Raw genomic sequence first — 23,889 nt, 5'->3', positions numbered from 1 at the left:
CAACTCACTATGTATCCATTCACCATTTATGAAATATCTATGTTCCAAGCCCTGTGCTAGATGCCAGGGATACAGGATGAATGAGACTTCCTGTCCTTAAGCTGCTTTCCAGCTGTATATTCAGTGGTGGTTAGCCCACAGTCATAGGACTACATATAACTCCTCATCTTTTCTTTTAGACCCTTGGAAAAATCATGAAAGAAAGCCTGAGCACTATTAGTAATTATATCAGTACAGGAGTGAAAAGCAGTGGAATAGCCTTTGGAAGTCTTAAAGTCACATGATGATTCAGCAGCAGGGCAAGAAGAAAACTGTTCTATCCTTCTAACATCCAAATGAATTCGTCTTGGAAGAAGCCCTTTATCTAGGCACGGTCAGATTCAGTTTTAGTGTTTTATTCTCTGCCACCATGGCATACATTACAAACATCAGCTCTCCTTCTCCCCAAAGAGTCATCTGTGTCAGTCCACTTTTCTTGCCTTATGCTTGAAAAGGCCTCTGTTTATCCAGTATGATTCTCCAGTGAGTTAATGAGAAGGAAAAGGTTGCTGTATTTGGGTTTGTCCAGATATATCCTTGCAACCGGCCAGACTGAACCAAAGCAAATAAAACCTGTTAGTCTTTCGGGTTCTCTTGGATATGCTGCCAGTTCTTCATCTCTCAGCGAGCGCTTCCTCGCCTGCAAAGGCGGAACTCATAGGCCCATTCTGCATTGCCTTGCTTCAGCCAACAGACTAGAAGTCTGCTTTGCAGAGAAGAGATTGTATGGCAGAGTGGCAACAGGAGCCTGACTTCTAAGCATAGCTCTATCTCTGTCCTACCCGTGTGACCTTAGGTGGGTTTTTCCTTTCTCTGGGCCTCAGCTTCCCTATCTGTTGAAAGGTGGACCTGCTTGATGCTCCCATAGGACTTTAGTGATTCAAACTGTATATCTAAGTTTAGTGAACATTCCCCAATTGAAGATAAAGAAAAGAAAGGACTATTCTTTGTCGATTTCTTTTTACTCATGATCACGTTATGGAATGACTAAAGACTTTTTCTTAAATAGCTTCCAAAAGAAATCTATTTCTCTCTTGCTTTGAAAACTAACGAACAGTTTCTGAGCATTACTGGGGCTTCTTTTGCCAAAGTATTGCTTTTCCTCCAAAAAAAAAAATGGGTCTCTTAAATCTCATTTAATTTTTTCACATGACTTGCACAACAAATCTTGAAAATGGCAATTTTGTTTTTTCTTTGGTCGTTGCCTTCATGTTACTATAAAACTAACCTGGCTTTTGTTTGCAACTAATTTGTAGTCAGGCAGAGAAATTTATTAAGGTATGGGACAGGAAGCGGGCATACGGGGAATGGATGGCAGATTCTCAAAGCAGCATCCCCACATCCCAGAAGTAGCCTTCATTGTTCTTAGCTCTGCTGTCATTTCTGGCCCTTCTCTCTCCTGCACGAACAAAAGCCTTAATCTCTGCAAAGCCTAGAGCACTGGAATGGGATCTGTTTCCTAGTAGGAAACTACTTTGTCCTAGTAGGAAACATATCACAAAGACATTTTTTGATCAGGTCCCACCCTACCAGATGTCATAATTTTAATAACCTCCCTTAATATATTTTGGTCAAATAGTGAACTGTGGTTTATGGGAATAGGGCTTACCATAAAGTTACTTTCTGATTTTGTTAAGGTGCATTGCTTTGCTTTGTCTAAGATATTTTATTTCAAAAACTCATTGAATCATAAAGCTGCAAAGACTATTAAAGTTTAAGTAGTCTAATTTATACACGATATGGATAGGGAAAAACATCCAGAGAAGGGACTTGTCTACAATTATACAACATGTTAGAGGCAGGCAGGCAGGAGCTGGAAGCCAGATCTCCTTGTTCTCAGGCCGGCACTCTTCTCAGCCTCTTCTGCTACATCCCTGAAAGCAGGCCATCGCTCTAGGTGACCCTGAGCTTTGCTGACCTCAGGAGCCCTCCCAGCATGCCCCTCTGATTGGTCTTACACAGGGTCATTCCTTTCTGTGCCGTACAGTCGGTCTTGTGCTTGAGTGAATGTCAGAAAATATTTTCTTCTTCGAGGCACAGTAGCTCATCATAACCGAAAGCCAGTGCCTTTAAAGCATATTAAATATGCCATCAGTTTCCTACTTTGGGTTCAGACTAGCTAGCTAGTCCTGATCACTTTGTAGGGGACAGAAGATGGAAAGCCTCACTCCACCCCATAGAGCTATAATGTGATGGGCCGAATCAGGTGGTAAAGGTTCTCAGTAGGCTAGAAATTCAGCAGGGAAAGAACTAGTTCTGGAGTGGATAAAGGAGTGTTTTCTAGAATTTGGACGGGAGCTTGAAAGATTAGCAGGCTTGAGAAGGCCTTCATTCCTGGACAGGGAAAAGGCATGAGCAGAGACATGAGTAGGGGAAGGAGGTAACAGTTACTGGATGTGTGCTGTCCTTGGTGTTTTACTCATGGTATCTCATTTAATCCTCATGACAGTTCTATGGATTATGTGGTGTTCTGCCTGTTGTACAGCAAAGTAAGGCTCAGAGAGGTAAAGTGACTTACCCAACATGCCTAGCTAATTAGGTAGAAGAGCCAGGATTCACATCTAGGGACAGAGGCTCCAGAACCCCTCCTCTTTCTATTACTGCTCACTAGAAGTAGAAGGAAATGAAAGCGTTTTGGAGCTTCATAGTGGGCTGGATGTAGCGATGGAAATGAAAGTTAGTAGGTTAGTGAGAAACAGGATTTTAGAGGGCATTTAAAGCTGACAGAAGAGGTCAGATTTGATGTGACAGGAAATGAGGAGCCATTCAAGATTCCAGACTTTGTGAAAAAGTGGAATTCATCTAGTCAAAGGAGGAAAGCTGTGTTTTAGGGAAATTAATCTGGCAGTTTACAGGGCGGGTTGGAGGGAGAGGGGACTGGAGACAGGAAGGCTAGCCCGTGGCATTTTTCCTGAATTTTATGTCTGCGGTGGTGAACTTCAGTGGGTGCTGGCAAGGCACATGACCCAGCAGGTACAGAGGAAGACTCAAAAGGAAAAATAATTGAACATCGATGTGTGAGATCCGCTGGATTTTCATCCTGACCCTGGCAGCAGCAGGAAGGCGGGAGGGCGTGGGCTTCAAGCTTACACAGATTTGGGTTTGAATCTCGATTCTAAGTTTTATTGATAGTATGTCTTAGGAAATGTAATTTAGTCCCTCTGAATCCCTGTTCACATCTGTAAAATGAGAATAATAATTTCTACTTGTTTTCATCTCTTAAAGTCATTATGTGGATAAATAAATTAAAGGTACAATGCCTGGTTCATTATAGGTGCTCAAAAAATATTAGCGTCCCTTTTCTCTTATAGAACATTGACTAAAATGACTGTCATCTCTCTTCGAAGAACATTAAGTTAAATTAAAAGATTATAGGAAAGCAAGGCCTGGGGTAGGAAAGAGCGCAGAGCTGTGAAAAATTGAAGTTGTCTTCCATCTCTATGGTTTTCTGATTCTGAATTTAGTCCAATTCAGATTGCTTGTTTTTTTCCCTATCTCTGAAGCTTGTGTGGGTAGCTCCAGAGTGTCATCAAGGGAGGTGACTTGGGGTCCAGCAGGGAGCAGCAGGGAACTTGTCCCCAGCATGCCTGACCTGGCACACAGACTGCCCACCGGCAGTTCAGACTGCAGAGAAAAGGTCAGACCTGACCTTGGGTTGGTGTTGCCCAGCTTGCCCCAGGCAGCACGTCTCATTCCAGGATTGCTTGTCTTCTTGAGCCATGTGAACAGATTTGCGGTACTGAAGTTTGCAGCACAGAGGGGCCAGGTGCATCTTGTTATCTGATTTCATGCCTAGAGAGGTCTGAATGGCCTTTCAGGCAAAAGGAAGAGAAGTCAGATGTGACAGGTGGATTGTTTGCCTACTGACATCCATGGCTGGGCTGTGTTGCTTTTTTTTTTTTTTCTTTTCGATGGTCGGAAAACCTCAGTAATTGGTGAAAAAGGAACTGTTGTGGGCTGACCTGTCTGCTCACTGTGTAGTGCCCACCTTCCTTTCCAAGCCAAGCGTCAGTAGAAAGATCTTTAATTATCTCTGAACCGCAGATATGTGTGCAGTCTCTCAGGCCAGAACTTCTCCCGAGACATCTTCTGACCATGCGATGTTGATGACCTGCAGGTTGTTCTGAAGACAGGCACCTTTGGCAGAGCCTTTACATTCCCCTTAGAAAGTTCAGCTTTATTAGTGGCTGCCTCCCCTCTATCCCCACAGAGGCCACGTTCACCCTCCATAAACTCAGCAGAAACACAACAACATAAATGGCAGTGTCAGAGTCAAACAATTTTTTTAATGGTTAATGTTACCAAATGTTTTTTTGAGTTGTTGAAAGGGCCAGAAAGGAGAAAAAAAAAATTGCAAAGCTTGTAGCTCACTGCTAGAGCATTCTGAGTCTTTAGCATTTATCGACTCTGCACTGAAACTTTCTGAGCGCTTCCTTCCTGTGCACCATCAGAATCAGACCAAGGGCACTGTGGTTGTGTTCAATTTAAAACCATAGATGTTCTGAGCCAGAAGGAACTTGGAGATGAAATCCAACTCTCTCAGTTCAGTTCACGGGGAACCGAAGCCAGAGATGGGAAAGAACTTGCGCAGATGCACCCCGATCAATGGCAGAGCCTGGACAGCTGCCTTCCCCGCTCCGGCTGTCGGTGGTTTTCAAACTTAGCTATACGTTGTAATTACCTAAGGAGCTAAACCATCCTGAGACCTAGGCCCCACCCAGATGAAATAAATCAGAATCTCTGGGCGTGGGGCCCAGGCACCAGCGATTTTTATAGCTCCCCGGGTGACCCCATGTAGTCAAGGCTGAGAGCCAGTGTGCTAGGAGGATGTATGTCCCAGGATGTTCACATTTAAAGGGGGAGAGTAACAGTGTAGCAGAGAAAGTGTTAAACAAATGTGTTCCTGAAATTTGGTGAAGTTCTGAGCAGCCTTGCAGTAACATTGAGGGTAGTTTAGAATCCCAGGTCTGCAACTTCACAGTTGAGCTAGTTAGACTTTCAGCTAGTTGCTGTACCTTTCTCATTCTGGTTTTTCCATCTGACATGAAAATAGTGTCCCAACACCTTCCTTCCAGGGTTGCCAAGAAGATTTGAGATAGTGGATATAAAGCACTAGAATAAGGCCTGGCACATTATAGGTATTCGATAAACGAGTTTTAGTATTTCCCTTAAAAAAAGTTAATTTAGCATTTATGGAACGAATCCCTTACAGTTGTGCAGGAATGTGTTTTAAAACTCAAGAAGTTTCCAACTGCCATCCCGTCTGACTTAACAGGTGCTTGCGTTCTTAATCCCTTTCAGGTCCACCTGGGAAGCGGGATTTGGGTTGACGAGGAGAAATGGCACCAGCTACAAGTAACCCAAGGAGATTCCAAGTACACAAAGAACTTGGCAGTCATGATTTGGGGAACAGATGTTCTGAAGAACAGAAGTGTCACAGGAGTTGCCACAAAAAAAAAGAAAGATGCAGTCCCTAAGCCACCCCTCTCGCCTCACAAACTAAGCATCGTCAGAGGTAGGTCACTGCAGCAGAAGCTATCCTTTACTCTTTCAGAAATGTCATAGGCACAACTCAGTTCCACAAGCACTTGCCGAAGCCTCTCTATGCCAGGCCCCCAGCTGGGCTTGGGGGACACGGGAGCAGATATGGACCTGTCTCAGGAGAGCTCACATGTAACAGGGCCAATGAGCTGTGGACACAGCGCAGGGCAAGGAACTAGCGTGGGAGAGGGACAGGTGGTGCGTTAAGGGAAGGATTCCTGGGGAACGGCGTCACTGAGTTAGGCCTCGGAGGATATGTCAGACACGGAGACACACATATGTAAATGAGATACTTTGGGAGGCAAAAGAATCTGGAACGAAGGCATGGAGGTGGGAAAGAGCAGTACGGAGAGCAGTAAAGGTCAAGACTAGGCGACAATTTGTTGGGGTTCTACCATCATGCTTGGGTCAGTTAATGAGGCAAAGACCAACTGAGGGTCACTGGACTGAGCTGCTTTTCTGGTGTTTGGGAGGAGTTGGGGGGAAGGCAAAAAAGGCAGGGGGGCTATATGCTAGACACTCTGATTTTCCCTTCCTTCCTCCTTCCCTCTCTTCCTCCCTCTCTCTCTCCCCTCTCTTCCCTCTGTCCTCTGTCTCTCCCTCCCTCTCTTCATTCACTAAGCTCTTACTCTTTGCCAGGCTCTCTACTGGGTATTGCGGACACATCTGCAAGGAGCTCATAGTTTCATGGAGAAGATGAACACAAGAACAGCTAGTTACTATACAGATAATACCAATTATAGAGAAAGGCGGGAAAGTGAACAGGAGCAGAGAGAATACTATAGTAATCACTATTCTGAGCAGTGACTATGTTTCAGGTCCTGGGAGTTTTTCTGTGATTCTGTTTTAAGAAATGCTTTTACACACATTGATTCATTTAACCCTCATCACACCCCTACTATTGGCTACTATTATTATCCCTGTTTTATAAATGAGGAAACCAAGACACAGAGACATTAACTTGCCTAGATTATACAGTTTATAGGAGTGGAGGCAGGAGCCCAAGCCAGGAAGGCTGGCTTCAGAAGCTGTGTTCCTAACCATTGGTCTCTAAGTGTCCAGCTGCCATGTTTCGATGAAGAAAGTAAGACTCAATCAGTCACATTTTGAGCAGACCCTGCGCTAGGTGTTGGGTCAGATGACAGATATGTCCATGAACAAGTCAGGTGATTTCAGGGACTGATGAAGGCCGTGATGCATCACCACGCGACGTGGTAGGACGAAGAGGGCCCTGTTAGCTGGAGTTGGGGAAGGCCTGTTTGAGGATGTGGATGCGAGCTGGGAGCTGGATATGGAAGAGGCAGCTCCGTGAAGGTCTAAGAGGTGCCAAAACAGGCCGGATAAATAGCAGGTGCAAAGGCCAGCATGCTCAAGGGATGAGGAAGCCCCAGGCAACTGCAGAGTCATGAGTGAGGTCAGGGAGGTGGGCGAGATCCAGTCTTGTAAGGCCGTGATGGCCTAAGTGAGCATCCTGGATTTACTGTACTCCCAGGAGAAAGGCAGTGGAGGTGTTCGAATCGTGGAGTAACCAAATGGAAGATCAGTTAGGAAGCTGATGCAGTGGTCTTGGGGAGAGGTGATGGTGCCATGGACTAAGGTTATAGCAGTAGAAGTGGAGAAAAATGGCCAGATTTAGGGGATATTTTGGAGGTCCAGGTGCAGGACACAATTTAGGTGACCAGCCTGAGGTCACCACTACAAGGTTTCAGAGCCTGGATTCAAACCCAAACCCCCCGACTCTGGTCTGGGGCTTGTTCTGCCATAGCACAGCTGCCTCCCTTGCCTGGCTGACTCATGATTAATTGATTGAGGCAGCCACTTATTTTTCAACAATCAGAGGGAACCTTTAGTTAGCCCGCTGTCTGAAATGGCAGAGCCTGATTTGGGAGGTCACTCTGAGAAAAAGGCCTTCCTGGGGATGAAGCCCTGATCTGACTGATGGGTGGCCAACCTCTAATTCTGTTACACTTGTTGAAATGTGACTGAGCAGGTCCCAGGTGCCTCCCAATGACCGGATGCCCTACTATTGCCTCATGGTTTAAAGACATCTGCTGTCTTATCTCCCTCAGGCACTAGTCTGACCATACCTTATTTAAAAGCTCCACACCCTCATTGCCCAGCACAAGGCCTGACACACAGTAAGACTGCAGTAAATGAGGGTTGAACAAAGGAAACTCTGAGATGTGCAAGCTGATTGCCTGACTGACCCTGGGTGTGATTTCTTATAAATCACTTTCCCTCTGTGTCTCAGTTTCCTTAGCTGAAAACTCACCTCTTAAGACAGTTAAGAGGGCTCTCTAGTTTTATAGTTTGGAAGTGGTTGTTTGAGGTGTGAAAAGAAGTTACCGACCTTTGTTGACAAGTGAGCTGCCTCCACGGAGCCAATACGACCTCATGATGGTCACATTGTTGAAGTTCACGATTGTTCAGTGCTTTTCAGCTTTCAGGCCCTCCCCTGTCGGCTTCCAGTGCAGTGTGATGGAAAATAGAAGCTAGAACCAGACCCCCAGAGCCTGGTGTTGAGCCCCAGCTTTGCTTTGGCTTACCTTTGAGCTATTTTTGTTTCTCCAAACCTAGTGTAGTACCAGGACCAAGTAGATGCTCGGTGTCTCCATCTATAAAGCCAAGATCACAGTCCTTGTCCTTGTGACCCAGTGGACCAAACAGACATTTTTACTGTTCTTTAAGCCCCATTTAGATGATGGTCAATGCAGCTAACTGGGTCCCCAGTGCTACCGAACAATCTAGCAGAAAACACCTCAGCTGTGTGGCTTGGGACCATCACACATTCACTGTCTTCAAGCCCACCTGCCAAGTCCTCTGAGTTTCTCTTACTGATCCACTTCCCCAATGTCCAAACCTTTTTTAAACCTTCTCTACTTTTCCCAAACATCGTAGTCTACACCTCTCTCTTTCTCAAAAGATGGCCTTGTCTCTTCCTTCACAGAGAAAAGAAGAGGGACTCCCACAGCTCGGGACCACCACACCTACAGACTAAATGTACCTCCCCCCACCCCCCATTCTTCTGCCTCAGGTCCTAAAAGAAGAGTTTTCTTATATTTGGGGCTGGCCATTCTTTTCATCTGGATCCCAGCCCACCTGCCTTCAAAATAAATACCTGTTCCTCCAGCTATGCTGCAGCCCTATTGCTTCTTTCTAACATCATTTAAATATACTTGGATGACTCTTTCTTAAAAAAAAAAAAAACACTTCGTAGAGGCCACTGCCATCACCCAGCTGTTGCCATGTGTCTCTTTTCCTTTTCATATCTCAGTTTCTTGAAAGAGGCATCCACACTCCCTGCCTGTGTTCACTTGTAACTCCCCTGCCGTCAGGCTTCCAGCCCCAGTCCTCTGCTTAATCCTGTTTTCCCAGTGACTTCCTCCTTACAGATCCAGGGCATGTTGTTCACCTCCTCCCCAGCACTGTGGGGCACGACCCTTCCCCCTTAACTGAGTAACGTATCTCGATGGCTCAGAATCCTCCTGCCTCTGGCTTCTCATCCCCCTGTAGGCTGCTCTCCCTCTGTGCTCCCCTCGTCTCCAGCCCTCTGCTCTCGTCCTACAAAGCTTTCCTCAGCTGAGCTCTCTGCCCAGTGTTCCCGTTGCCCTCAGTGCACCCTCGTCCCCAGGGTGAACTCCACACTCCTCATCCTGGGGCCGATGCCTGGTGATCCGGCCTCTGGTGACACCCCGACCTCATCTCGTGTGACCCTTCTCGTCTTCGGCTGCGCTCTAACCGCAGAGGCCTCCTTCCACTTCTTTCCTGTTCCCACCGCTGCGGTGCCCTTCCCCTGATGCGCACATCCTGCCTCCTCCTCCTCATTTGGGGACCCCTTTCACAACCGCCCAGTCTAAGGTAGACTTTTCATTGCCCTCTAGCATGTCATCCTAAAATTTCTGCATGGTTATTTCTTACTTGTTTATTTACTGAATAATTGTCCTTCTCCCTACAATGAGCATCTTATTCAGGACCAGCATGTAGTGAGTGCTCAATAAATACTTGTTGAACGGATGAAGGACGATTCCTAAATCTACATTTGACCTCAGCTCACACTTCTGAGTTCCTGACCCCTACATCCAGGTCCCGTGGATGTCCACATGACGTTGGCAAGACTGCACTGCTCACTGCTCTCTCCTTTTTCTTTCCCCCAAAGCCTCTGCCCCTTCTGTGTTCCCTGGATTGGTGAGTGGCACCACCGACCTGGGACCTAGAAATGTCCCATCCTTGATTCCTCCACATGACTCACTCCCCATTCGTTCTGCCTCTAAACACCTCTTAAAACTTCTCTCTAGGACGTGGTTCCATAGTGTAGTGGTTAGCACATCTGCTTTACACGCAGAAGATCCTGGGTTCACGCCCCAGTAGAGCCACGGTCCATGGTCTGTGGCCATGCCACCCTGAACAAGCCCAATGTCTGATCTCGGAAGCTAAGCAGGGTGGGGCTTGGTTAGTATTTGGATAAGAGACCACCTAGGAAGACCAGGTGCTGTAGGCATAAATAATAATAAGTAATTAAAAACAAACAAACAAACAAAAAACATCTCTCCATACCCACTGCCCTCCCACAGTCCAGGCTGCATGTCTCCCCTGCTCTGCTCCAGCGGCTCCAGGCTCCTCTCTCCATTATATAACCCAGCGATCTTTCAGAAACAAAATATCTCATTATCACCACTGTATCATGGTGTGCTGTAGGCATAAATAATAATAAGTAATTAAAAACAAACAAACAAACAAAAAACATCTCTCCATACCCACTGCCCTCCCACAGTCCAGGCTGCATGTCTCCCCTGCTCTGCTCCAGCGGCTCCAGGCTCCTCTCTCCATTATATAACCCAGCGATCTTTCAGAAACAAAATATCTCATTATCACCACTGTATCACAGCCAGTCCATGGTACTTATGAAAGGATAAGCTTCTTAACGTGTCATAAAAGCACCATCATAATGCAGCCGTTGGCTATAGCGCCAGCTTTACTTTTCAGCAGCATTCCCCCGAAACTCTTAAGTTCTTGCCATAGTAAACTACTGTATTTCCTCAACCAGCCTCGTTCCCTCTCACATTAGGGAATTTGCAAATTTCGTTCCCAGTGCCTGGAACGTAGGTCATTCTCCCTACCTTCCACCGGTTCTGCTTTGTCCAGCTGGCCGCTCGCTGCTCACCACCCAGATCTGCCTGGGAGAACCTCCCTTCGGAAGGCCTTCCCCACCCTCTTGGTCCCAGCGTGCCTACGGCTCTTCTCTTCTTACCTTGTCTTCGCCTCCCAGGAGCCTGGGCTGGCAGCCCCTGAGAGCCCATAAATGTTTGCCTGCCCTGCACGGGAATGAAGGGAAATTGACTTGCCCAAGGCCGTACAGCTAGTTAGACCAGAGCCAGGCAAAACTGAGCCTGCAGCTTCCCATCTCCAGAGGCTTCTTGTCTTACCGAAGCACAATGTTTTTGGTTTGTTTGTTTTACTACAACCAGGCAGGTTTGAAGTTCGTCTCCCATCCCACCATATACTCATGATTTTTAGCCTAATTATTTGAGCTCTTCCAGATTGTGCTTGACTGGTTTTTTCCATGCAGACTTTCTGCTGGGTTGAGATTATATTTATTTTGTATGATTCTACCACATCTAGCCACATTTGCTGTATAAAAATGGCGAAAGGGTTGTTGAGGATAGTCTCTTCTCTGATTTTAAAATAATTTCTTACCAGATAGCAGTGGGGGAGGGGGTGAACACTGACACCACTTTGGGAAGATGCAAGCAGGAGGGTTGGAGGGATCTCACTTTAATGACAAGCTCCGGAAGGACAGCTAAACCTTATTAAGGTCACATGACCTTTTGCAGAGTGTCTGAGTTTTCCACATGAGCCACAGCATTGAGTTCTGGTTAATTTTTACAACTTTTTTAATAGGACACATTAGCGCTGTTATAAACCTTGTTAATTAAGCAATAATCTCAAATGCTCCCTCGCAGAGGGAGACGTTCCTGGCAACTGCAGATGATTAATATCTAAAGTCTAACGAAAGCTTTTTAATCAACATGAGGGACCATTCAGTGCTCTCACACCCAGGAAATGAGACTGATTGGAATTCCGCGGCGGCCTCTCTGCAGACCTTTCTCCTTTTGTACCTTTCTCTTCCCGCTGTCTTCTCCAACTCATGCCGGGGGCTCCAAGGGCCATCAGACCCCCTCTCCTTCTTTCTCCTGCTCTTTCCTTTGCCTCTTTGCCATCCTTATTACCTTCTAGAGGCCGAGAGCTGGAAGAATCTCCCTGGATCATCCAGTTGGATATCCTACTTTAATAGATAGTGACACTGAGACCCAGAGAGGTTCCCGCTAGAAGTTGTACAGCAAGTAAGTTTAGGGCCAAACACCTAAACTTTGGAACAGTTCACAGCATCAGTTGCCTCCCTCATTCGCTTCAGATTCCAGCAGTCGCTGTGATTGTCTGCTTTCTCCTTGCCCGGAGCTGGAGAGAGAATGCCCAAGTGTTCCAGGCTGTAGGAAGGACAGCGTGGTTGTGGTTTCATTAGGTTGTGATCCATGCTTTGACAGAGAAGAACCCAGGCGAGTGTGGGAGCACAGAGGCTTAGGCGTCTCCTAACTCAGTCTGGGAGGTTCCAGCGAGGCTGAGTTGGGAAGAATGAATAGGGTGCAGGCAGGTGGAACATGGAGCCAGGGTAATCTGAAAAGAGATGAGCGAAGACACTGATTTGTGGGAGAAACTGGAGTGAGGAGGGAATTGCAGGTGGTTAATAACAGAGGTAGGACTGAAGAGAGAGATAGGGCCCCCTACCTTGTTGTCTGAGTCCCTATAGAAAGGCCAAGACAAGATGAAGTGAAGATTAGTAGGGCTTAGGAGTGGTCAGGAAGTAGTGGGAGTCAATTAAAAGCTTTTAATGGCTTCTCCATGCAAAACCCTTCTCAGTGGGGAAGAAACAGTGCCCCGGGTTCAGAGTTGGGGGAGGGGGACAGCAGTGGATTCTGCCCATACCACCTTCCTTTCTCCAGGCCTCCAGCTTCTCACGGGGAAGTGCTGGGGTTAGCACAGGTTAGTCTCTGATCCCTTCTAGTGTTGACAGTCTGCATTTCTAAGAGGATTACCTGCCATGTGCTGGTTTGGTACACAAGATTTTATTTCCTTTCCTTAAAATTGGCTTGTCATTCCTGTTTTATAGGAGAGAAAGCTCAGGTTCAAGGAAGTTGAAATTCTTGCCCATGGTGATGGACTCCAGTGGTGCATCCCCCACCCGCACTCCCAGTCCTCTTATGTCCAGAATTTTTATGTCCCCCCAGGTTTCGCTGGAAGAACACTGACTTATTCATTTGTTTAACAGATATTTACTTAATCTCGCTCTGTGCCAAGCACTGTGCTAGGTGCTGGGAGTGAACCGTTGTAGATACATAAGATAATTGCAACAACCCCACACAGGTGTGGTGTTCCTTACAGTTTGAAGAAGGCTTGCAAAATGTTGCTCTCATATCCCTCGTGACAGCCTTAAAAAAGATACTCTGCGGTTTGTTATCCTTGTTTACGAGGTGAGGAATCAGTCCTGATCTGGGGCTCGTTCTGCTTCATCTTGGCAAATGGCAGACTCAGTAAAAGTGGCTCTCGGAAGCCTCATTAGTAATCACCACAATGAGACACCACTTCACACCCACCAGGTTGTCAAAACCTTAATAATCTGACAGTGTCAAGTGCTGTCGAAGATGTAGGGCAACCAGTACTGCACGCACGACTGTTGGGAGTGCCAGTCAGCAGGGCCACTTTGGAAAACAATTTACTAGGCATCACCTAGTAAACTTGAGCGTGCACATACCCCAACACTCAGCAGTTCCACACCTAGGCCCATACTGGAGAATTTCCTACACACCTACCCCAGGAGACATGTGCCAGCATGTTTGTAATTACAAAACACTGGAAACAACTCAAGTATCCATTGACAATAAAATGGATCGGCAAACTGTAGAGTAGTCATACAGTGGAACACCACTCATCGATGTGAAAATGAATGACCCGTAGCTATATACTTGAACAGAGGTAAATTTCAGGGCTGTAATGTTGAGTGAAAAAAAAAAGTCAGAAGGCTATGTAGAGTATGGACACACTCATAAAAAAGTGAAAAACAGAAAAGTAAACAGTATGTTATTTAAGGACGCATGCATGTGTGTTAACATTAAAATGAAAGCAAAAATTTAGGAGAGCGGTTGTTTCTGGTGAGGGCGGGAGAGGATGGAATGGAGGAGGGGCGTCCAGGGGCTTCAGAGGGACCAGAAATGTCCTGACAAGCTAGGTAGTAGGCACCTGGGTGTTTTAGTGTTATCTTTAAAGGGTAAATTTACAGTGTGTTTTTACACTTTTCTAAGTACATTTTGTGATGAAGATTTGAAAGTATTGCCCTGCCACATACGTGAATTGGTATTTGGGGAGTATGTCAGTAGACACATTTTCCTTTCCCTCAAAAGATTTTTACTCAGATTCACCATTAATCCTCGGCCTTCTCATCTCTTTTTCCCTTTCCAGAGTGTTTGTATGACAGAATAGCACAAGAAACTGTGGATGAAACTGAAATTGCACAGAGACTCTCCAAAGTCAACAAGTACATCTGTGAAAAAATCATGGATATCAATAAATCCTGTAAAAACGAAGAACGGAGGGAAGCAAAATACAATTTGCAATAAACTTTGGATTTTTCATAACGCCTTCTCGTTTTCCTTGCGTGGCGTGTGATTTGCGGGCGACGGTGCCGTCCGGACCAGACCCCACTGTGCATGGTGGTGTATGGGCAGGGAGCCAGTAGGGTTCTGGGGTCAGCGGCTTGTTCTGAACTTGGACTTCCCACTTCAAAGAAGTCAGATGGATTTGCTGAGACTCGGGCAGCAACCTGGCGCCAGTGTCGTTCTGGGGATGGGGAAAACACTGTCTTTTCAGAGGGGGATAAAATGTCTCTGAGTTGCCCGTCACTTGACCCAGAATTGGAACTGATATTTTTACCATTCAAGGACTTCGCTGCTCCTCTATTCTGTTCTATAATAAAGCATCATTAATTCTTTGATGTAGGCAATCATTACCCTCATTTACTTAAGGATAGTAATTGTACAGTGAAGGTGACCAGTGTCCCTTGAGGGACAGAACATTTAGGCCAAAGGAGAGAAAATTCATAAGGGACGTGGTTGCTGTCTACAGATCTGAAAGGCTGTCTCAAAAGCAGACTACTTCAAAGGGCAGATCTAGGACCAGTCACCTTTCCCGTGCAAGGCGATCTGAGATCCAGCTTCCCAGATGATTTGAGTCAATCTTTGCAGAGGGGTGTAGGGGAGCAGTAATGTTAGATGTGGTCCAGGGGTACCATCAGGAAGTCAGGGACAGTCACCCGACGTCAGTTTGTTTTTCCCATCTTATATCTCAAATGTAACTCTTTCAAGTTACATAATTTTTATCTCATTCAGTATCTGAGTCTCTAAGGTTCCCAATGTGCATCTGACAACCACATTTGATCTCACTGTTGATTTGCACTTTCCTTTCTGTAATGCCTGTGAAGTCAGCATGGTATCTTGGAAATGGCAGAGGTTTTGGGCTGAGCACTTGGGTTCCAAGTCTTGCTCTCCCGCTCGCTTTGAGCTTAACCTAACCTCCTGAGTGACCATTTTCTGTTCCATAAAAGGGAGATAATATCTAACTTGCAGAGTTGCTATAAGGATTATATATATTTAGTACTCAATAAATGTTGGCGATCGTTAATTTCTTAATTTTTGGTTATTGGCTTATAGGCATTGGTTGGAAAACTTTAGTCTCTGGTTTCTTTAAAGCATGATCTACTAGACCATTAAAGCATGATCTACTAGACCATTAAAGCATTAATGGTCTGTAAGCAAAGCTCAGGATCACTGGGGTAAGGAAGGGAGGTGGGTGCCTCTTTGAGGACTTTTATTCTAGTAAATAAAATAATCCTTTGTAATGTGAAATACTATATGTTCTCTAATAGGATGTATAGATGTGAATTTCCTTTTATGGTATTTTCCTAGCTCTCCTCAAACTAGCAGTGTGATCTTGGGCCAATCGCTTCTCAGAGTCCGTATCAGTGTAAACGGAAAATAATTAAGTAGTAATAATAGCAACAACAACATACTGAATATGTGCCAGGACTTTTCCAAGTGTTTAACATAAGGTTAACTCATTTCATGGGTCAGTCAAGTTCGTGACTCTTAGCGGTGTTCAATACGTTCTTGTTATTAAGATGTGTTCATTTTAATGGCATGGGGGCAGCTTGGGCATGAGTAACATAGAAGGCGTGAGAGTCTGGGAAACAGTATGCATCATACTTGAGCTCATCCCTCTTCTCCCTAAGCATGGCAAAAGTATACCCAGAGGCTCTGTCCATTTTTCTTCAAAGACTAATACTGTATAACCTGCTTCGTAGGTGCTTTTAGGTGAGGGGAGAATAGTAATGGAAATACATACTTGAAAATGCTGTGGCGTGTGAAAGTGCTTTGCGTCATGAACGACGCCTGTGAAAGTGTTTTGTGTAATATACGATGCATGCATTCGGGACAGAACCGAGTTGTGAAAGATTGTGAGACCCAAGTTCAAATTCTGCCTTTGTCGCTTCTAGGAAGGTCACTTGACTTCTCCGAGGTTCGTTTCTTCTAAAGTGGAACTAATGATTGCGAACTCAGAGCTGCAGAGCGTAATCCCGGTGATATCTGGAAAAGGCTCTGTAAGTCTCGAAGAGCCATGCAAATGTTAGTTATCCGTGGCTTACAGGCAAAATAAAATCAGAAGTGGGTGTGACAAAGAAGGACCTAAGAACCGATTCTGATAGAGAATTGGGAGGTTTTGCACATGAGTTAAAGAGGTTTCTGAGCGCCTGTTGTGTAACCAATGCCCTGGTAGAGTTATATGAGGTCAAAGCCGTCATTCTTGTATCCATAAGAATGAGGAAATGGGCTCAGAAAAGGTGAAATAACTTCTTGGCCAAGGTTCCAGGTTTGTCAGCAATGGAGCTGGATCAGAATCCCAGTCTATGCAAAATCTGCCCTTTCACCTGTTTCTTGAAAGATGAGTGGGCTATTATGGTCTGGGCTCAGAATCTAGCTGTGTAATCTCAGGGTTTGTCAAAGACTCGACCTAAGTAATCAGCCAATAGAAATCAGTTTCATTAAAACCATTTGGAAGGACTGGGAATAATAGTACTATTTATGAGGATTCAGTTTTATTACATTCAAGTACATTTGCAAAACTCAAGCCCATTTTGTGTAGAAGAGGGTTTCCTAAACTTACCAAATCTTAAGAATCTGCTGAGACCATTAAAATAGAGATTCCTGGGCTTTGGTTGAGAGAGCTGGGTTCAGTAGGTGTGGGATGGAGCTGGGAACGTGTATTTTAACACAAGTGCTACTTCTGAATAATACCAGTTTGGTAGAAGGCCTGCTTGAATGAAGGAACAAGAGTATATTTGAAGTAAAAAGATATGCTTCCTCTAAAGTGCCTGAGGTTATTTGAAATGGAAAATAAATTTTCTTTTAAATAGCTGAGGATCTGCCCTAACCTTATTCAGAATTAAACTTTCATGCTCTGTCAATGCTGTTTACTTGAACATGATGCAGAAAGTGACTTTTATTCTAGGCACTAATGACTACTCCGTCACTTTTACATTTCAATTCTTTCTTTCGATTCCTTTCTTTCAATGTCAGTCAGTGAGTTGTGTAAGACAAGGCAAGACAGTCAAATACCAAATGGCAGGGCCTGAATTGCTGAGGTTTGGGCACTGTCTTCAGAAGGCCTGGCAACAAGTCCTGTTAGCAGACAAAACAAAGATGTGGCTTATTTTTATTTTCTGGTCGAGAAAAGTGTTAGTGACTGTTATGTGCCCAAAGGTTTCTTGGATGCATTTCTAAATTATGACTTTCTTAAGTATAAATAAATAAAACCACTTTATAGAAACTTGTGGACAATATGGGCAAACATTCCAGTTGCGCTACTACAAATATCACGACGTATCTTAGTCTTTTTTTTAAGGGTGTAAATATGTATTTTATATACCTGCGATCATAGCATATGATCAGATTTGTATCCTCTTTCCATTTAACCTGCTTCTCTGCTGCTCTGTGTAATTTATAGCAATCAGTTCTAACATCTACCAAGAGAACGGATATCATACTATAATCCAGGAAACCACCTGGCCAGCTGTGGGGCTAACCCACAGGACTTCCAGTTCGTGAAAGGCCTCGCTGCACACTTTGGTCCAGCTCAGTGGTAGAGTAAGCTTGGGTTAAGGTCATTGCATTTTAGTTTAATTCCCACCTCTAGCACCTGCTACCTCACTTGAGATGAGTTATTTCGTCTTTCTGAAAACCAGCTTCTTCATCCTCAAAACAAAGAAAATAATCCCTAGTTATGGAGGACTGAGCATGTATTAAAGTGCCCCAAAGAGCGGAGATAAATGGTCGCCGGTATTAATGTTGGTGTTCCTCCCCTCCCGTCTCCTCTCCCTCCACCCTTTAGTCCTCACCTGAGTGTGCTCCTGTCCTGTCTCTTGCCTGCTCTGACCTTGGCCTTCGCACCTGCCTTTGGCCCTCCAGTACTCATGGGCCTTTCCCTGTGGGCTCCTTCGAGCTCCCTTCACCGTCCTGAGCCCCCACCCCCTGCGCCCTTGAATTTTTACGTTGTTGATGAACATTTTCGTGTGCAGTCCCCCCCACCCCCCACTTATATTTTCTATCATTTTCTTAGGGTTCTTTTGCCTGGGTCAAAAAGAATAACGTTTTAACATTCTTGATACATACGATGGGTGTAACCATGTTTTAAATTATTTTGCCAATGTAATAGGTGAAAACTAGTACCTAATTATATTTTCTTTGATTATTTCCAAGACTCCAGAGTTTGGTTTCTTGTTAACAGAAAATGATAGCTTAACCTGTAAGGATCTCCAGCAGAATCTATGTCATTTTCTTTAGTTTTCTCTGGACCAACCTGTTTACCTTGGGCATATAATTGTTACTTTTATATCTTCAAATAGACCTACCAACAGATGTCGTCATCACTCCTTTGGAAGGGATTGATCAGTTTCCACCAAACAGCTTCATAGGCTCATGGAATCTAAAGGTCAAAAGTGAACTTTGAGGTTGCGAGGTTCTGAGATCTGTCCACCCCAAGCAGTGCCTTTCCAGACGTACTTGAATGCCTCTAGGCATGGGAATTATTCTTCTCACCTGAGAGTCCATCCAGTTACTGCCATCATTAAAATATTCTTCCGCTAAGCTGAAAATCTACTTCCCTGAGAGTTCTGAGGTCATTCAGATTCTATCCTCTGAAGTCACACAGAGTGCTTCTAATCAGAGCCCTTTGCAGAGCTGAAGGTGGCAGTCGTATCTCTTCACCAACTAATAAATAGCTCAGATTCTGTTCCACCATTTCTCACGTGAGAGAGGCTGCCCAGGAATTAGATGGCTCTGGGTTCAACTCTTGACTGCCACAGGATTGTCTCAAGAGCAGTGTGAGATAATGTGAGTAAAGCACCTAGGCATTTACTGTGTCTTAGTTCCCTAATCCTAAGAACACTGACCATCCTGGTTGCTCTTTTATAGATATGTCCCTAACAGGTGGGGTTCAGGACTGAACGTTACCCTAGGAAGGGTCTGATCAGCACTAACTAGAGCAGATTGTCGCCTCTTACTACTGGATGGCATTTCTCTATTAATGTGGCCTAGCCTTGAATTAGCATCTTTAGTGATAGAGTTGTCTCATGTTGAGTTTCTGGTCACCAAAGCTAAAAGGTCATGTTGAGCTTATGGACGGTCCCCTGCTCCCTCTTTTTGTCTAGCACAATGCTTGTTCCTTTAATTCACTGTATTATAAATAATAATAATAATAATAATTTTTGAAGCCAGAGAAACACACCAAATTCAAATCCTGACTTCAATATTTATTAGATGAGAGGAAATCGGGTAAGTTCCTAATGTCCCCCAGCCCCAGTCCCCTTGTCCGTTGTGCAGTGTTGCGGTTATCACGCTGGCCTGCCACCGTGCCAGGCCGCCAGCCGCCACGGTCCCAGTTCTGAGCTTCGGCAAATGTGGTTTTTTGTGTTTCTTTTTTCCTTCCCTTTTTCATTTTAGCAGCTCTTCCTACTGCTTCTCACCTCGATTGTGTGTTCTTAAATATATTCCTTAAATGAAATACAGGACTTTGCATTTATCTCTGTTCCATTTCATCTTATTGGTTTCGGCCCAACATTCCAGCTGGTTGAGATCTTCTTTTTCCATTTGTGTTTAAAATACAAAACAAAATTTGAGGGAAGCCAAAGCAAAAAGAGAAAACTCAGCCATAATCCCAAGAGCCGAGCCCGAGTGCACGTTCACTCCTGAGGGCCCCTCCGGTCTGGCCATGGGCAGCACCTCTGTCCGTGGGGACTGGCCAGCCTCCCATAATCGTGTTTTGTTCATTTAACATCACATGGCAAACGTTTTCCCCTCTGCTGCCTGATTTCCGTAGCTACCACTGAGCCGTGGTTACCTTCTTATCTCTTCAACTGTATGTTTTGCCATCTCTAGTTTCTGACTATTAGAGATAACGCTGCCATGATCCTTTACGGTTGTTCGTTTCTAAGAATAAATTCCCAGGAGTGAGCTAAAATTGGGTTAGAGGGCAAGAACATTTTTATAGTCCTTTCCACGTGTTATTATATTATTTTGTGAAAAGTTATTTCATGTCTCAAGCAGGGTAGACATGTGTGTGCCACCTCCCCACAACTTCATCAGTATTTGGAATTTTTTAATGAAGTTTGGCAAATTAGCTTTCTGTACAGGTGTATTTTTTCAGCTTCATCCTATGTGAATTGTCTGTGCAGACATTTGGGTATCTGAGATCCTTATGGAATTTAATTCTCTGATTAAGCTTTATAGTACGTAAACATTATCTTTTGTAACTTCATCAAGTTATCAATAGTATTGTTTAGTTCAGTGAAAAGGAAAGAGCCAGATGGTCCTCCACTAAAGACCCCACTTCTGCTCGTTAGCTTTGTCTGAGCTGGGTTATTCTAGTAGCTAGGACTGCCCCCTTCAGTGTGTGATCAGGGAAGGGCTCTGAGATGTAAAATTAGAGCTTACACCTGAAGGATGAGAATGGCTGTAAGTTGATCATTTGTCTGTTGATCCAGCCCCCCCACCCCCCGCCCTCCATTCATCTTAAACATTCTGAGCATCTTTCCTGTGCCCAGAACTCTGATAGGCACTGATGGTCAGGTCTGACCAGGAAGTCATATTTCAAGTGTGACTTCAAACCCTGTGCTTTTTGCACCTTTCCAGAATACATCCTGTCAGCCATGTCTGATCTGGTACTCAAGTATTTGGGCATTTACTGCTTCGTTAGCTAATGGGGAGAGAGATTCAGTATTCTGGCCTCATTACTGTATCTAGAAGTTCCCCCATGAATAATTGTTCAATCGTTCAACAAATATTTATTGAGTGACTACTACATGTCAGTCTCTAGTCTAAATGCCTGAGACATATCAGTGAAGAAATCCACAAAGAGCTTAAACTCTAGTGGGGGTAGAATGGGATGGAGAGGAAGATAAACGGTACCCGTAATAAATGAGAAGACTGTAGAAGGTGATAAGTGTCATGAAAAAGGGGAAAGGAGAGCCGGTTGAGGCAGATCGAGTGCGGGGAGAAGGCCGACTCATTAGTGGAGTGTCAGGGGCGGCTTCGTCCCGAAGGCGAGATCTGAGCGAGGACCAGAATGCTGTGAGGGTGTCAGCGTGGGATAGGAAGCCCTGGCTGGGCCCCTGTCGCGGGGATGAGAGGTATCTAAGAAGCGTGGACAGTATGGGACATTAAATTCGTCTTGTCGACCTGGAGCCTCGTTTTTACTCCAAGATGGCCAGGGGGAAGTATATGGGGAGGTAGGAAGGAAGAGTTCATTTTAACTAGTACCTTAAAACACTTTATGGATAAACAACAAGCAAGAACAGATGATAGTATAAAAGAAACATTTTCATGAAGAAAATGAAACAAGAGACTTAAAAAAAAAATAGAACTCACAGGAGGTGGGTGAGGGTGCAGGGTTGCTCCTGCCTATACCCTCCCCTCAGCCCCTGCAGGGGCCCCTAGAGTTCCTCTGGAGAAAAGCCTAGCCATGGACAGATGGGGGCGAGGGGGGAGGTTTCTGAGTCAGAATGCTCTAGGATTGAATCCAGGCTGCATCTCTCTAGGTAGTCACAGCCTTCCCTGAATTTCTGATTCCTTATCAGAAAAATGCAGATAGTGATTCTTCCCTTGCCGTGCGGAGAGGACAAAATGGAAAAGCATACTAGGAAGCTCCCGGCAAAAAAGCCGCCCGGGGAAGTGCTCAGCTCCTAGCATCCTGAGTCCATACAGATGGCCTTCCTTTCACTGACACACCCTTTCATCAGACATGGTGATGTCTGACTCTGGACATCCTGACCAGCTCTGAGGCCTTGGGCAAGTGATGTCCCTCTCTAGGCCTCTTTTCCTCCTGGTAGTACAGCACCATAACACAGAATCAGAGGGTTTCCTCTGAGGATTCGGTGAAATCCCAAGTGAAAAATGTGATACCAGGAGCCTGGCCCAGAATGCGTCCTGGCCAAACCCGGGTCGTTTTGCTTCAAGTTCCCGGCTGGGTGGGCGCTGTCCTCAGCCCAGAGATGCAGCCCCGCCCTTTGCATTTTAAAATATAAAGCACCATAGCGAAGGATTGTCCACAATGGACTCAACCCTGTGTCTTCCAACTGAACTGCTGGCTTGAGCCTTAGCCCAGTGGTTTCTAAACGACAGTAGAATGGGTGCTCCCAGCATGGGCGGCCTGGACCAGCAGACTAGGTTTTCAGTAAATGCTTATTGAATAAATTAATGAATGGCTTTATTATCATGTCGACTAATAATATAAAAGACTTGAACAGATCTTATTCCTCGTGATTTCTCAGAGCAATTTCTATGATGTATCTTTATTTTGAAGATGAGGAAACAGGCTATAACGAAGGGTAATTTGAATTTTCTGAGTCATATATTAAATGGATGAAGCTTAAACTCAAGTCTCCTGAGGCAAAATCCAAAATCCAATGCTCTCTTCTCCGTATCAGTGGTTCTAAAACAATAGCCTGCCTCAGAATCACCTTGAAGGCTTGTTAAAACCCAGATCCTAAGTCCTGCCCCAGAGTTTCTGATTCAGCTGGTGTGGTTGTCCTCATGAATTTACATTCCCAGGAGGTTCTCACGTGATGCTGATGCAGCTGGTCTGGGGGCCACACTTTGAGAACCACTGTTCTAAACAATGCTACTTTTCCATATTGTCATTGCGGTAAGTGCCACATAATTACATCTTGGTGATGTCAAACTCATGGGCCATGACCAGCAGAAGCTGTGGATGGAGAGGAAGGAGGGACAGTGACTGAGCCTCACAGCCAGCTCTGCAGCCATTTAGATGCTGTGTGACTTTGGAGGTGAGTCCCATCGCTTCGAGACCACATGCAAGGTGGAATTGGCCGCCTGCCTCCCATTAGATGAGGTGATGGAAGAGGGCCATTTCGAGTGAATTCTAAAATCTCAGGAATCAGTTGGGTGTATCATCCCTGTTTCAGTCATTTTCCGTGTCCATTTCTAGTGTCTAGGACATGAAGGAGAAGAAAGCGAGACCCAGACACCCACCTCCTGTCTTTGCACCAACACTCACACACCCCAAATAAACAAACAATAACCAGAATTGTTGATAAGCATCTAAACTGCGTTGCCAGTTTTCTCTCCCTGTTCTTAGAATAATTCTCAAACTTTATCATAATTACATTCATTATCCACTTTAACATCTTGGTTTCTGTTTTGTTCACTGCTCTATTTCCAGCACCTGGCATATAGTATATGCTCATTAAAAAATTATCGAATGAATAAATGACGAAAATCAAAGACTCATTTGAAGGCTGTGGCCCCAATCCAGGCCCGAACTGAGAAGCTGTGACAAACGCCGGGGTCACTATAGCTCAATCCCAGTGCTGGGAAGGCGGCTCTCTCCCTTAGTCCCTAGCTAGGTACAGGCCATGTGGGTCCTGAGCAGGCCAGTGGAGTTTTGAGAGGATGGAGATAATAAATGTCCAAGACCCAGGCCACACTCATACAGATTGTTCTGTAGGAAGAATCTGAGCAAGGAATCCCCGCTCCCCCGCTCAGGAAGGGCATTTAAAATTTACCCAGAGAACTTTAGTGAGCCCAAATTGCCAATGACCACACTGGACTCCTCGCCCAACCCTGACTTGTGGCAGCAGCCACCAGAGAAGCCACACAAGGAGCAGACACCAAGGTGGCTTTTCCTGTAGCA

At 45.1% G+C, this 23,889-nt stretch overlaps 2 protein-coding genes across 3 annotated transcripts in view; both read left to right on the top strand.

Moving 5' to 3' along the window:
- The window catches only part of BEND5 (BEN domain containing 5), a 34,134-nt gene extending 19,867 nt beyond the window's left edge, over nt 1–14,267 (top strand). For both annotated transcript variants that reach the window (XM_015595083.2, XM_025052115.1), the window contains exons 4-5: nt 5,341–5,554; nt 14,092–14,267. In XM_015595083.2, the coding sequence (XP_015450569.1) occupies nt 5,341–5,554; nt 14,092–14,249 (372 nt within the window). In that variant the 3' untranslated portion in view covers nt 14,250–14,267. The remainder of the gene's footprint in view (nt 1–5,340; nt 5,555–14,091) is intronic.
- AGBL4 (ATP/GTP binding protein like 4) overlaps nt 1–23,889 on the top strand; it is a 956,697-nt gene that overhangs the window by 763,473 nt on the left and 169,335 nt on the right. The gene's annotated exons all lie outside the window — the stretch shown is intronic.

Source organism: Pteropus alecto, unplaced genomic scaffold (genome assembly GCF_000325575.1).
Source record: "Pteropus alecto unplaced genomic scaffold, ASM32557v1 scaffold25, whole genome shotgun sequence".
NCBI classification, from domain to species: Eukaryota; Metazoa; Chordata; class Mammalia; order Chiroptera; family Pteropodidae; genus Pteropus; species Pteropus alecto.
This window is presented reverse-complemented; position numbering and strand designations above follow the sequence as displayed.